Raw genomic sequence first — 13,769 nt, 5'->3', positions numbered from 1 at the left:
TCCGATGCCCGAATATAGCCTTCCAATATATCGATCTTTACGTCTCGACCATTTCGAGACTCCTAGTCATGTCCCCGATCTCATCCGGGACTCCGAACAAACTTAGGTCATCAAATCACATAACTCATAATACAAATCATCACAAAACATTAAGCGTGCGAACCCTACGGGTTCGAGAACTATGTAGACATGACCAAGACTCATCTCCGGTCAATAACCAATAGCGGAACCTGGATACTCATATTGGTTCCTATATATTCTATGAAGATCTTTATCGATCAAACCGCATAACAACATACATTGTTCCCTTTGTCATTGATATGTTACTTGCCCGAGATTCGATCGTCGGTATCTCAATACCTAGTTCAATCTCGTTATCGGCAAGTATCTTTACTCGTTTCTTAATGCATCATCCCGCAACTAACTCATTAGTCACATTGCTTGGAAGGCTTACAGTGATGTGCATTACCGAGAGGGCCCAGAGATACCTCTCCGACAATCGGAGTGATAAATCATAATCTCGATCTATGCCAACTCAACAAGTACCATTGGAGACACTTGTAGAGCACCTTTATAATCATCCAGTTATGTTGTGATGTTTGGTAGCACATAAAGTGTTCCTCCGGTATCCGGGAGTTGCATAATCTCATAGTCATAGGAACATGTATAAGTCATGAAGAAAGCAATAACAATATACTAAACGATCAAGTGCTAAGCTAACGGATTGGGTCAAGTCAATCGCATCATTCTCTAATGATGTGATCCCGTTAATCAAATGACAACTCATGTCTATGGCTAGGAAACTTAACCATCTTTGATTCAACGAGCTAGTCAAGTAGAGCCGTACTAGTGACACTATGTTTGTCTATGTATCCACACATGTACTAAGTTTCCGGTTAATACAATTCTAGCATGAATAATAAACATTTATCATGAAATAAGGAAATAAATAATAACTTTATTATTGCCTCTAGGGCATATTTCCTTCAGGGGCGCCCTGGTGGGTTGTGCCCACCCAGGTGCCCCCCTCCAGTGGGTCTTGGCTCCAGAAATTTTCTTTATTTGTATAAATATTCCTCGCAAAGTTTCGTTCCATTCTTAGAACTTTTATTTCTGCACAAAAACAACACCATGGTAGTTTTGCTGAAAACATCGTCAGTCCGGGTTTAGTTTCATTCAAATCATGCAAATTAGAGTCCAAAACAAGAGGAAAATCGTTAGGAAAAGTAGATACGTTGGAGACATATCAAGGGGGCGCGCGCCACCCTCGTGGGCCGGCTTGCCTCCCTCCTATGGCCCATGTGGCCCATATCTTCCCCCCGGGGGGTTCCGGTAACCCCTCGGTACTCCGATACGTACCCGATACATTCCGAAACACTTCTGGTGTACGAATACTATTGTCCAATATATCAATATTTACCTCTCGACTATTTCGAGACTCCTCGTCATGTCCATGATCTCATCTGGGACTGCAGACAATCTTCGGTCACCAAAACACATAACTCATAATACAAAACATCACCAAACGTTAAATGTGCGGACCCGGGTTCGAGAACTATGTAGACATGACCGAGACACCTCTCCGGTCAATAACCAATAGCGGAACCTGGATGCTCATATTGGTTCCTACATATTATATGAAGATCTTTATCGGTCAAACCGTAATGACAACATACGTCATTCCCTTTGTCATTGGTATATTACTTGCCTGAGATTCGATCGTCGGCATCTTCATACGTAGTTCAATCTCGTTACCGGCAAGTCTCTTTACTCGTTCCGTAATGCATCATCCCGTAACTAACTCATTAGTCGCATTGATTGCAAGGCTTATCATGATGTGCATTGCCAAGAGGGCCTAGAGATACCTCTCCGATACTCGGAGTGACAAATCCTAATCTCGATCTATGCCAACTCAACAAACACCTTCGGAGACACCTGTAGAGCATCTTTATAATCACCCAGTTACATTGTGACGTTTGATAGCACACAAGGTATTCCTCCGGTATCCGGGAGTTGCATAATCTCATAGTCAGAGGAATATGTATAAGTCATGAAGAAAGCAATAGCAATAAAACTTAACGATCATTATGCTAAGCTAACGGATGGGTCTTGTCCATCACATCATTCTTCTAATGATGTGATCCCGTTCATCAAATGACAACACATGTCCATGGTTAGGGAACTTAACCATCTTTGATTAACGAGCTAGTCTAGTAGAGGCATACTAGGGACACTATGTTTTGTCTATGTATTCACACATGTATCAAGTTTCTGGTTAATACAATTCTAGCATGAATAATAAACATTTATCATGATATAAAGAAATATAAATAACAACTTTATTATTGCCTCTAGGGCATATTTCCTTCACCATGTTCCTTAAAAATATGTCCACATACCGCACACCAGTCAGGTAATCATTCATACTTAACCCTATAAATCTGCCTCTTATTATCCTTGATCATTGAGATATCATTCTTTAAAGGTTTACGAACATTGATCTTGGCCTTATCTCTGTAAAAGTTGCCAGTGAAGCCGTGAGAGATAGGCTCAGCACACACCAGCTCCCCCACTTTGGTCGCCAAGGGCTTCAACAGATGAGCAAATAGATCAGGGATATCGTGGATTTGTATCCATGTCCATAGGGTATCGAGGTTGACTGTTGATGGTTTTGAGATGCCATTGTAGGGGGCAATGACCACAACATCGCCACGGAAGTTCCACGGCCCGAAATCCATGACTCTCTCCCAAACTCCCAAGCAACCAAATTGCAGAGTATACAAATTCTCCTCGAGAGGTCGTGCCTTCACCACTTTGGCCAAGTTCCAAGCTGATCTCATATTTTTATAAAACCAAAACTGGCTATAGGTCTTAGCTGCGTGGACTCTTGCAATGGCCAACCATCGGGTGATCTCTTCCGGCGGCGCCTCCTCTTGCTCGAAGATAACATCATTGAGATCATCCTCCTGAAGATCGAGTTCTTCCATCATCTTCTCCACATCATCCGAGATCGCTTCCGGTCCAGATGCGTTTTAAGACACTGCGATCTGGCCCGCGTGAAGATCTTCAGGCTGGGGGGACCCTAGCTCTGCGGGTTACCACGAGCAGCGAGGCTCGAGGGCCGACGGTGGAGAAACAAGGGGCTCTACGTCGACGCCAGTGCCACCGAGAGAAGAAAAACCCTAGCTAAAGGGGATTTTACTTTTACCATCATAAATGGTATTGTATCGGGGGAATAAAAAAGGGTTCATTTTCTAAATTTTTTTGTCCCGCGCCTCCAAAATCTCAGGACCGCCTGCACACGTGCATCAGCGCTCGCGTGTGAGGAAACCCTTTTTTAGACAAGTGTGAGGAAATAGATGGGTCTTGAGGGAGGAGAGGGTGGGGAAAAGAAAACAGGTGGGTTGGGACGTGTGTCCGATTACAATGGTATAAGCCAGCAAATCAATTTTTTCCAGGCATACTCTATTTTACAGAGCAGAAATGACCAGCCAAGTTTTTTTTGAGGGGGAGAAACGACCAGCCAAGTTTTTTTAGGGGTAAATGACCAGCCAAGTGAGTATTCAGAATCCGAGAGCAACTAGTTAACGAGTGCTCCTTCGGGAGCCTCGCAACGATCAGCGCCACTTGGCACGCTCTCAGCCATTCGCCACGTGTCGCGCTCCCTTTGGATTTTTTTAAGTTTTTCGCACGCGTTTTCGGCTTTTTAAACAGTTTTTTTCGACGTTTTGGTTTATCACTGGTCTTCCTTAGCTTTTCGATCAATTTTTTGTTTTTTTTCATGAAAAAACTTGTTTTTTTCCTTCACGAGAGTCGTGGCCGTGCCTCTCGGAAACGAAAAAAAGACGCGTTTTTTGTTTTTTTTCTCTTTCACGAGAGTCACGGTTTTGCTTCCGCGAGAGGCACGGGTGTGCTTTCACGAGAGTCACGGTCATGCCTCTCGAAAACGAAAAAAAACATGTTTTTTTCCTTTCGCGAGAGTCACGGTTTTGCTTCCGCGAGAGGCACGGTTGTGCTTTAGCGAGAGTCACGGCTGTGCTTCTCGGAAACGGGAAAAAACGCGTTTTCTATTTTTTTCTTTCGCGAGAGTCACACTTTTGCTTCAGCGAGAGGCACGGTTGTGCTTCGCGAGAGTCACGGCCGTGCCTCTCGCAAACGGAAAAAAACACGTTTTCTGTTTTTCTTTCTTTCGCGAGAGTCACGGTTTTGCTTCTGCGAGAGGCACGGTTGTGCTTTCGCGCGAGTCACGGTCATGCCTCCTAGGAAACAAAAAAATGTTTTCTCTTCTTTTTTTTCTTCCGCGAGAGTTACGGTTTTGCTTCCGTGAGAGGCATGGTTGTGATTTCGTAAGAGGCGCTGGCGTGCCTTTTTTGGAAAGGGAAAAAACCCGTGCTTCCGGTTCGGTTATTTCGTCCGGTATTTTTCGTGAGAAAAAAGTTCGTCAAAACCTATCAACATGGGATCTAATTTTGAAGATCTTGACGCGAGGAATCAAACTGTGAAAGCGTTTTTTGGACGCATGGTTTGAGAGATAAAATGTTTTGAATAGACGGATCTACGAAAAAAGAGAAAACTCTCAGATTGTGACAAATGGCACGCTGCATGTGAGTCATTTGTTGCAGCATGAGAAGTTGGAGTGATCTTTGCAACGAGTACTCCTCCTCAACTAGTGATTTCGTGGGAATCCATCAATCCGGATTTTATTACCCGTGTGGTGTACAATGATACAGTGTTTTTTACAGGCGATTTGGGCTGCAAAACGATACAACCAACCAAGCGGCCGTAGGGACACGGGAAGCCCAGTTCAAGCCCATTCGTAAACCCTAAACAGCCAACGCACTCAATTCGTTCGGGCAAGCCCTAAAAAGAAAAGAAAAAACGTTCGGGCAGCAAACTGGACAGAGTATTCGCGGGCGACCGCACGAGCGCGCCGCCGCCGCCGCCGCGAGTCTTCTCTGCCGCCGCCGCCCGTCAGCCGTCGCCAGCGAGGTAAATCCTTCCCTTCCTAATCCCTGCTCTTCTCCGGTGGTCCTCCCGCACTTGCTTGCTTGCTTCTGGTGCCGTAATGCGTGCGTGCTGGTCGTGTGCTTGTCGCCGCTTGCGTGCGTGCTTGCTGTGTCTGTGTGCGTGCTCCTTGTGTACTTGTGTGCGTGCTTGTTGGCTGCTGCTGGGCGTTGGCCAGTGCCTTGTGCAAGTACCACGAGGATTGAGTAGATTGATGACCATTCAGTCATCGAGGATTGAGTAAATTGACGATCATCCAGTCACCGAGGAGATGGGGACTTGATGAAAAGAGGCATGGATGCAACAAATAGGGTAGTATTTTGATATAGTCTCACACATATAATTCATTGTCTTCATAACATGGCATTTTATTAATTATTTATATATACTCGCCGAATTGTAGTTTTTAGAAATCACTGTATCCCATGTCCCCATATCCGCATCGGTGTTTCGTAGCAAAAAACAGTTGAAGTATCTTGCATTTGATAGACCATCTTATGGTTTTATCCCAGTTTGTTCATTTCATACAAGAGAGCTCTCTGATTCAGTGAACGAACCGTGTGTATGTGAGTATGTGAATGCTGGAACTACCAAAAATTCATGAAAATTTGGATGAAATAAGCTAGTTTTTTGTCTGTGGGTGCACAATCTAAGGGGTTTAGTGTCCACTCTGTATTTTCATTCAACGTAATCTGCAATCCGGAACAATGAACAAACACATTGACCTTTGTCTTGAAGTGTGTCTGTGTGCACATTTATCTTTTTGCTTACATCGTAAAAATATAATGAAATAAACTCTGAATTCAACATTTGCTAATGACAAGAACCGATTTTGTAGTTTTTAATATTGTAGATTAAACTTTAGTTATGCTCAGTCGTTCAGTGCCTGATTTCCTATTCTGTGGTTCACAGGTTCTTGGAGTATCTTAGGTGTCGTCAATATGGCATCTCATGCTGAAATGACAGCAAGCAATATGCTACGTCTTCAAGGCTTTCCTAGTAATATGGTATGCACCTAGTTCTAGTTGAACTATCAACTAAATATGCTTCTCTTTTCGGCATGTAACCATTATCATGCGCTTCTCTTTTTGTACCAGGGAAAACAAAGGAGTAGTTTTATATCCACAAGACACCCACCTTCGAGAAGGTCACGAGTGGTTCGACATTGCCTGAACCTACGTCATCTTTGCCGTTTACCTAATCAAAGGGCTATTGTTCCAAATATCCGACCAATGCCTGCTCTCACTGCTGCAGTATCCAGCGGAGTTAATAGTCCATTGATAGAGGCATCTGGTGATGACATGGGATTAGTTTCAAGGATTATTCACTTTTATCGCAAACCATTTCTTCAAGAGAGTGAGGCCAAGGAGTTACTCAGGAAAGTGCAGGCAAAGGTTTCTTCTAATATTATTGATATAAAGACTGAGCAATGCTTCAATGTTGAGTTGGAGGATGCACTAGGTTCTACAAAGCTCGCAACACTTCAGTGGCTCCTAGCAGAAACTTATGAACCTGACAACCTACAAACAGGGAGCTTTCTGGAGGAGGAAGTTTCTAGGAGCTCTTATTGCTTCCTTGTTGAGGTTGGTCCCCGGATGACATTTTCGACAGCTTTCTCAACCAATGCTGTCTCGATTTGTAAAGCTCTATCATTAATGGAAGTAACTCGCCTGGAGAGGTCTAGAAGATATCTTTTGTGCCTTCAGCCTGGTAGTGACCCACTTGATGAAAGCCAACTCAACAGCTTTGCTGCTTTGATTCATGACAGGATGACAGAATGTGTTTATCCTAGCAAGCTCACATCATTTCGGTCGGATGTAGTTCCAGAACCTGTCAGTGTTATACCAGTCATGGAAAGGGGAAGGGAAGCACTGGAGGAAATAAATCTTAAAATGGGTCTGGCTTTTGATGAACAAGATATCAAGTACTACACTCACCTATTCAGAGATGACATCAAACGCAATCCAACTACCGTGGAACTTTTTGACATAGCGCAATCAAACAGTGAGCACAGCAGACATTGGTTTTTTAATGGAAAGCTTGAGATAGATGGAGAGACCATGCCAAGTACTCTGTTTCAGTTAGTAAAGAGCCCCTTGAAGGCTAACCCTAATAACTCTATTATTGGGTTCAAGGATAACTCGAGTGCAATAAAAGGGACTCTTGTAAATCACCTACGCCCAGCACTACCAGGTTCCACTTCACCGCTAACCCTGATGATGCGTGAACTAGGCATTCTGTTCACAGCAGAAACCCATAATTTTCCATGTGCCGTGGCACCCTACCCAGGAGCTGAAACAGGTGCAGGTGGCCGCATAAGGGACACACATGCCACTGGAAAGGGCTCATTTGTTGTTGCTTCAACTGCTGGTTATTGTGTTGGAAACCTTCAAATTGAAGAATCATATGCACCTTGGGAGGATTCATCTTTTGCATACCCATCAAACTTAGCTCCTCCATTGCAGATTCTTATTGATGCTAGCGACGGTGCTTCTGACTATGGGAACAAGTTTGGCGAGCCTTTAATTCAGGGATTTACAAGAAATTTTGGTTCTAGGTTGCCAAACGGGGAGCGTCGTGAATGGCTGAAGCCTATAATGTTCAGTGGGGCAATTGGGCAGATTGACCATGCACACATATCGAAAGGGGATCCAGAAATCGGCATGCTAGTTGTGAAGATTGGTGGTCCAGCATACAGAATTGGTATGGGTGGTGGTGCTGCCTCAAGTATGGTTAGTGGACAGAATGATGCAGAGCTCGATTTTAACGCAGTGCAGCGGGGAGATGCTGAGATGGCACAAAAGTTATATCGCGTGATCAGGGCATGTGTGGAAATGGGAGAGAAGAATCCAATCATCAGCATTCATGATCAGGGAGCTGGAGGAAACTGCAATGTCGTGAAAGAAATAATCTATCCTAAGGGTGCTGAAATTGATATCCGCTCAATTGTTGTTGGTGATCACACATTGTCTGTGTTGGAGATCTGGGGTGCTGAATACCAGGAACAAGATGCATTATTGGTGAAGCCTGAGAGCAGAAACCTGTTGCAATCACTTTGTGATAGAGAGAGAGTTTCAATGGCTGTCCTTGGTGAAATTGATGGTAGTGGAAAGATTGTTTTAATTGACAGTGCTGCTGTGGAGCATGCAATGTTGAGTGGCCTTCCTCCTCCACCGCCTGCTGTTGATCTTGAGCTTGAAAAGGTTTTAGGAGATATGCCTCAGAAGACCTTTGATTTCAAGCGAGTTCCTCGATCGAGTGAACCCTTAGACATAGCACCCGAGATTACACTGATGGATGTTCTTAAGCGAGTATTGAAGCTTCCCTCAGTATGTTCAAAGCGTTTCTTGACCACTAAGGTTGACAGATGTGTGACAGGTCTTGTGGCACAACAGCAGACGGTTGGCCCACTGCAACTACCACTTGCTGATGTTGCTGTAGTCGCACAGACATACACAGATCTTACTGGCGGTGCTTGTGCCATTGGAGAACAACCAATAAAGGGTTTACTTAATCCTGAGGCTATGGCAAGGCTTGCTGTTGGGGAGGCATTGACCAATCTGGTTTGGGCTAAAGTTACATCTCTTGCTGACGTCAAAGCAAGTGGCAATTGGATGTACGCTGCAAAGATTGATGGAGAGGGAGCAGATATGTATGATGCTGCTGTCGCAATGGCTGACTGCATGATTCAACTTGGTATTGCAATTGATGGAGGAAAGGATAGTCTTTCTATGGCAGCTCAATGTGATGGCGAGCTAGTCAAAGCTCCAGGAAATCTTGTTATCAGTGCTTATGTGACATGTCCTGATATAACCTTAACGGTTACTCCAGATCTAAAGCTTGTGAAGGACGGGGTTCTGTTGCATGTTGACCTGGCTAAAGGAAAGCGACGACTTGGTTGTTCTGCTCTCGCACAAGCGTTTGATCAAATTGGAAATGACTGCCCAGACATAGAAGATGTCCCTTACTTGAAAAAGGTCTTTGAGGTTGTTCAAGAATTGCTCAGCGAACGCCTGATTTCTGCTGGTCATGACATTAGTGATGGTGGGCTTATTGTCACCATTCTTGAGATGGCATTTGCTGGGAACTGTGGTGTTAACCTCAACATGGAATTAAAAGATAATGACCTTCTTCAAACACTTTTTGCGGAGGAGCTTGGTCTTGTAGTTGAAGTGCATTTGGATGACCTTGATGTAGTGAAGCAAAAACTTCATGCAGCAGGGGTTTCTGCTAATGTGATAGGAAAAGTAACTGCAGCACCAGAAATAGAGCTGTGTGTTGATGGTGAGGTGCGTTTGAAAGAAAGAACTTCAGATCTCAGAGATTTGTGGGAGGAAACAAGCTTTCAGCTTGAGGAGCTACAGCGGCTGAAATCTTGTGTCAAGCTTGAGAAAGAAGGCCTAAAAAGCCGAACATCGCCCTCATGGCATTTGTCTTTTACGCCCAAATTCACGGACAAGAAACTACTGTCTGCATCCTCGAAACCGAAGGTTGCCATCATTCGGGAAGAAGGGAGCAACAGTGATAGGGAAATGTCTGCTGCATTCCATGCTGCTGGTTTTGAACCGTGGGATATCACAATGTCGGATCTCTTGAACCAAAAGGCTTCTCTAACGGAATTCCGTGGGATTGCATTTGTTGGTGGATTTAGCTATGCAGATGTTCTTGACTCAGCAAAAGGTTGGGCTGCATCTATCAGGTTCAACCAGCCCCTCATACAGCAGTTCCAGGAGTTCTACAATAGGCCAGACACATTCAGCCTTGGGGTGTGCAATGGGTGTCAGCTCATGGCTCTTCTTGGTTGGGTACCAGGACCTGATATTGGAGGCTCGCTTGGTGCAGGTGGAGACATGTCCCAGCCAAGGTTCACTCACAATGAATCTGGCCGTTTTGAATGTCGGTTTATCAGTGTGGCCATAGGGGATTCTCCTTCTATAATGTTCAAAGGTATGGAAGGCTCTACTTTGGGCATTTGGAGTGCTCATGGTGAAGGGAGAGCCTTCTTCCCAGATGAAAATGTCTTGTCTGATGTTGTCAATTCAAATCTGGCCCCTCTGAGGTACTGCGATGATGCTAATAATGTCACAGAGGTTTATCCTTTCAACCCTAATGGCTCTCCGCTTGGTATTGCGGCCCTTTGCTCCCCTAATGGAAGACACCTTGCTCTGATGCCACACCCGGAGCGTTCCTTTATGATGTGGCAGTACCCATGGTATCCCAAGGAGTGGCAGGTTGAGAAGGGTGGTCCCAGTCCTTGGTTGCGCATGTTCCAGAATGCAAGAGAGTGGTGTTCATAGAGAAGGTAAATCAGACTCCTGAAACATTTTCACCTTTTTTTTGGCTCCCTGTAGTTTTTTTTTTACTTTTGGTTCCCTATATAGTTAAGATCTCTGACTAGCCCGTTAACTGAACACAGTTTGTTGCTCTCGTCTACATCTGAACCGCTCATTCTGTAAAGAGAGAAGTGCATTTTTCAACCCCGAACTCTTGCCCTAGTCTAATTTACAACCCCGAACTTCAATACCATCTAAATTACAACCCTCAACTCTCAAAACCGGTCAGAATTCAACCCTCCCCTCCTTGTTCACCGGTTTTGACTAGGGGTGACCAGTTTTGACCAGTCAACAGGTCCAATCAGCATGCCACGTCGGAAAAAAATTCAAAATTTCAAGAAAAATATAAATAAAAATCTGTAAGATCGAGAAAAAATCAGGAAAAAAACCAAATTTCCGAAAAAAAGTTTGCGAAAAAAATTCGGAAACTTTTTCCGTGATTTTCGGGGAAAAAAATTTCAAAAATTGAACTTTTTTGGAAATTACTTTTTCTAGATTTTTTTTCTATTTTACAGTTTTTATATAATTTTCTTGGGAATTTGAATTTTTTTTCCCTTGGATTTTTTTATTTTAAGTATTTTTTGGTTTTTCATGGAAATATCGATATTTTTGTTTTTCAGAAATTCGATTTTATTTATTTTCCCTGATTTTTTCCTGGAAATTTGATTTTTTTATTTCTTTTCCTGGATTTTTTTATTTTACAGCTTTTTAAAAATAATGCTGATGTGCCATGCTGATGGGACCCATTGACCGGTCAAAACCGGTCAACAAAGAGGGGAGGGTTGAATCCTAGCCGGTTTTGAGAGTTAGGGGTTGTAATTTAGACGGTATTGGAGTTCGGGGTTGTAAATTAGACCAGGACAAGAGTTCGGGGTTGAAATATGCACTTCTCTGTTATGTAAATAGCATTCTTGTTGTTTTATGTTTCTGCTAACTCTCCTCTTAGCTTGATCTTTATTGTAGTACTGTGTTAGCTTGAACACCGCTTTGTGCTTGAATTTTGTTATTTAATGCAGTGATAATTATTAGGCATCCAGTGTCTCTCATGTTCTATCCCAGTGCTTCACTGCAATAGAAAGAATCAAAAACATAGTGCTAGGGATTGTATTTTGTTGTTCTGTTCATGAGGTCTCGTACAATACTGCCATGAAACAACTACTTGCTTACCCTTCCTTTCCTGGAACTTACAGGGACTAAATTGGTGGCTCGTATGTCTGCTTAGAGCTTGGGCATTCTGCTGTCGAACTGAACATGATGTGGCCATGGATCAACTCAATACCATGTCTGAAATTATCGCGTTGGAAGAACTCAAGCGACTGACAGCAGCTCTCAGTTCTTGAATATTTCTGCTACTTATTCTCAATGGACAGTGCCTGTATAGGTGCTGCGTGCGAGCATAGTTATGTCTCGCTAGCTGAATTGAGCTATATGCTTCTTCTGCAATTATTCACCTATATCCAGTGATACTATGCTCTAGCTGTCCGGCAACATAAATAATATCCTGTCAGCTTTCTTTCTGCTAAGCATATTATCCATTTTGTAGTTACACAGGAATGTACCATGTCGCCCGTTACATATTCGGGATTGTATTTTCAGTTTGGCGTAACCTCAAGAGGGTAATAACACTTAGACAGGGTGGACAGCAGATTTTTTTTTTTACAGCAGATAGAACTCCTGGATTCATGGAATTGAGGAAGAAGGTCTTAAACAAGCTACAATATGGCTGGTTCCAGACTCGTATCATTTGATTTTATGAACACCCATCAAGACAGACATTGACAACCTAGCTGCTATCTTACAAGGCTTTGGTGACGTGACGAGCCTCTGCAACAACTTCCAAAAAAGCTTGGTCGTGCCAATCCGTTGCAACCATCTTGACCTCGAGCACATCCTCCGGAATATGCCGATGATCCGCCCTTCCTTCTTGGTGAAATACCTAGACTTACCTCTTTAGGTTTGGCAGCTAAAGACGATGGATTTCCAATATCTGGTCGGCAAGGCGGCCGGATAATTAATCACTTGGGATGGGCAAAACATCATTGCTATCGGACGCACAACTCTCGTCAAGTCGGTCATCTCCTCTCAAGCGGTCTTCTCTATCACGCCTCTCATAGTGCCGCCGGGCATTCTAGATACACTTAATAAGATTGAGAGGGCCTTCTTTTGGTCGGGTGCGGAAAAGACCACGGGAGCCAAATGCAAGGTCAATTGGAATTTGGTGTGCAGACCAAAAGATTACGGTGGTCTTGGGGTGCTCAATACCGACAAGTTTGCACGGGCGTTGCGGCTTCGTTGGCTATGGTAGGAAGGGAGGGAGCCCCGTAGACTATGGGTGGGCTCTGGCAACCCCTGCACTGAAGAGGACCTCCAGTTCTTCTATGCATCTACGACTATCACTGTCGGTGACGGCGTCAAACACCTTTCTGGGACTCCCTTTGGCTCCTGGGGCGCAAGCCCAAGGACATTGCATCGCTAATCTATGAGGGCTTGGCGAGGAAGAATTGGAAGGCGCGTGAGGCTTTGAATGGGAACGATTGGATCCTCAAAATCAAGCATGACACCGCCATCTCCGTCAACCACATTTCCGAGTTCTTTAACCTTTGGATGCTTGTGCATGACTTCCACCTTGATGAGCAAACCGAAGACGATATCATTTGGAAGCATGCGAACGATGGGGTATACACGGCGAGCACTGCCTACAAAGCTCAATTTCTCGGCCTGACCTTGTCCCCCTGAAGCGCATGGACGCATGGTCTGGAAGGCTTGGGCACCTTCAAAGGTCAAATTCTTTACTTGGTTGGCTCCACAAGATAGGGTTTGGACCGCCGATCGCTTGGAGAAGCGTGGTTGGCCAAACTGTGGCCCTTGCCCGCTTTGCAAAAGGGAACAAGAACACAAGGATACACCTCTTCGTCAAGTGTCGCTGCACGCTTAGACTCTGGAGATCAATCATTGAGAAGCTTGGGCTCGCGCACATGGACACCTCCGAATGGCAGTTAGATGAAACCGTCATTGAGTGGTGGCAGAAAGGAACCGACGACAGCAACCCTCACCGCCATGCAATGGCTTCCCTTACCATGTTCGTTTCTTGGACCATTTGGAATGAGAGAAACATCCGAGTACTCCGTCGGAAAAGTGCGCCACCGCCGGTCCTCCTAACCAACATTTTAGAAGACGCTAAACTTTGGGTTACTGTCGGCGCAAGGAAACTAGGGAACATCATATTATATGAGTAATTGTCATGCCGTGATTTGTGAGTGCGTTGTAAAACTCTACTCTCCCTTATTTAATTGAAGAGGCAAATCTTTTACATTCGTTTCAACTTTCAAGATAAAAAATCTAGCGAGCGCTCACGAGTGATTACGAGCTTCAAATGAACATAATCGAGCATAGTTTTTTTGCCTCGTTGAGTTTACCGAGTTTAGTGGTCAC

General features: G+C 44.2%; 1 protein-coding gene across 1 annotated transcript; it reads left to right on the top strand.

The window, feature by feature from the left end:
* Positions 1 to 4,858: 4,858 nt before the first annotated feature.
* Positions 4,859 to 11,966, top strand: LOC125526733 (probable phosphoribosylformylglycinamidine synthase, chloroplastic/mitochondrial). Its single transcript, XM_048691373.1, has 4 exons — positions 4,859 to 4,989; positions 5,917 to 6,011; positions 6,102 to 10,306; positions 11,528 to 11,966. Exons 2-3 carry the CDS (start codon positions 5,946 to 5,948, stop codon positions 10,299 to 10,301), a joined length of 4,266 nt encoding a protein of 1,421 aa, XP_048547330.1. The 5' UTR covers positions 4,859 to 4,989; positions 5,917 to 5,945; the 3' UTR covers positions 10,302 to 10,306; positions 11,528 to 11,966.
* Positions 11,967 to 13,769: the final 1,803 nt, after the last annotated feature.

This window comes from Triticum urartu, chromosome 1 (assembly GCF_003073215.2).
Source record: "Triticum urartu cultivar G1812 chromosome 1, Tu2.1, whole genome shotgun sequence".
Classification (NCBI taxonomy): domain Eukaryota; kingdom Viridiplantae; phylum Streptophyta; class Magnoliopsida; order Poales; family Poaceae; genus Triticum; species Triticum urartu.
Note: the sequence above shows the minus strand (reverse complement) of the source record. Positions and strands in the feature narration are given on the sequence as shown.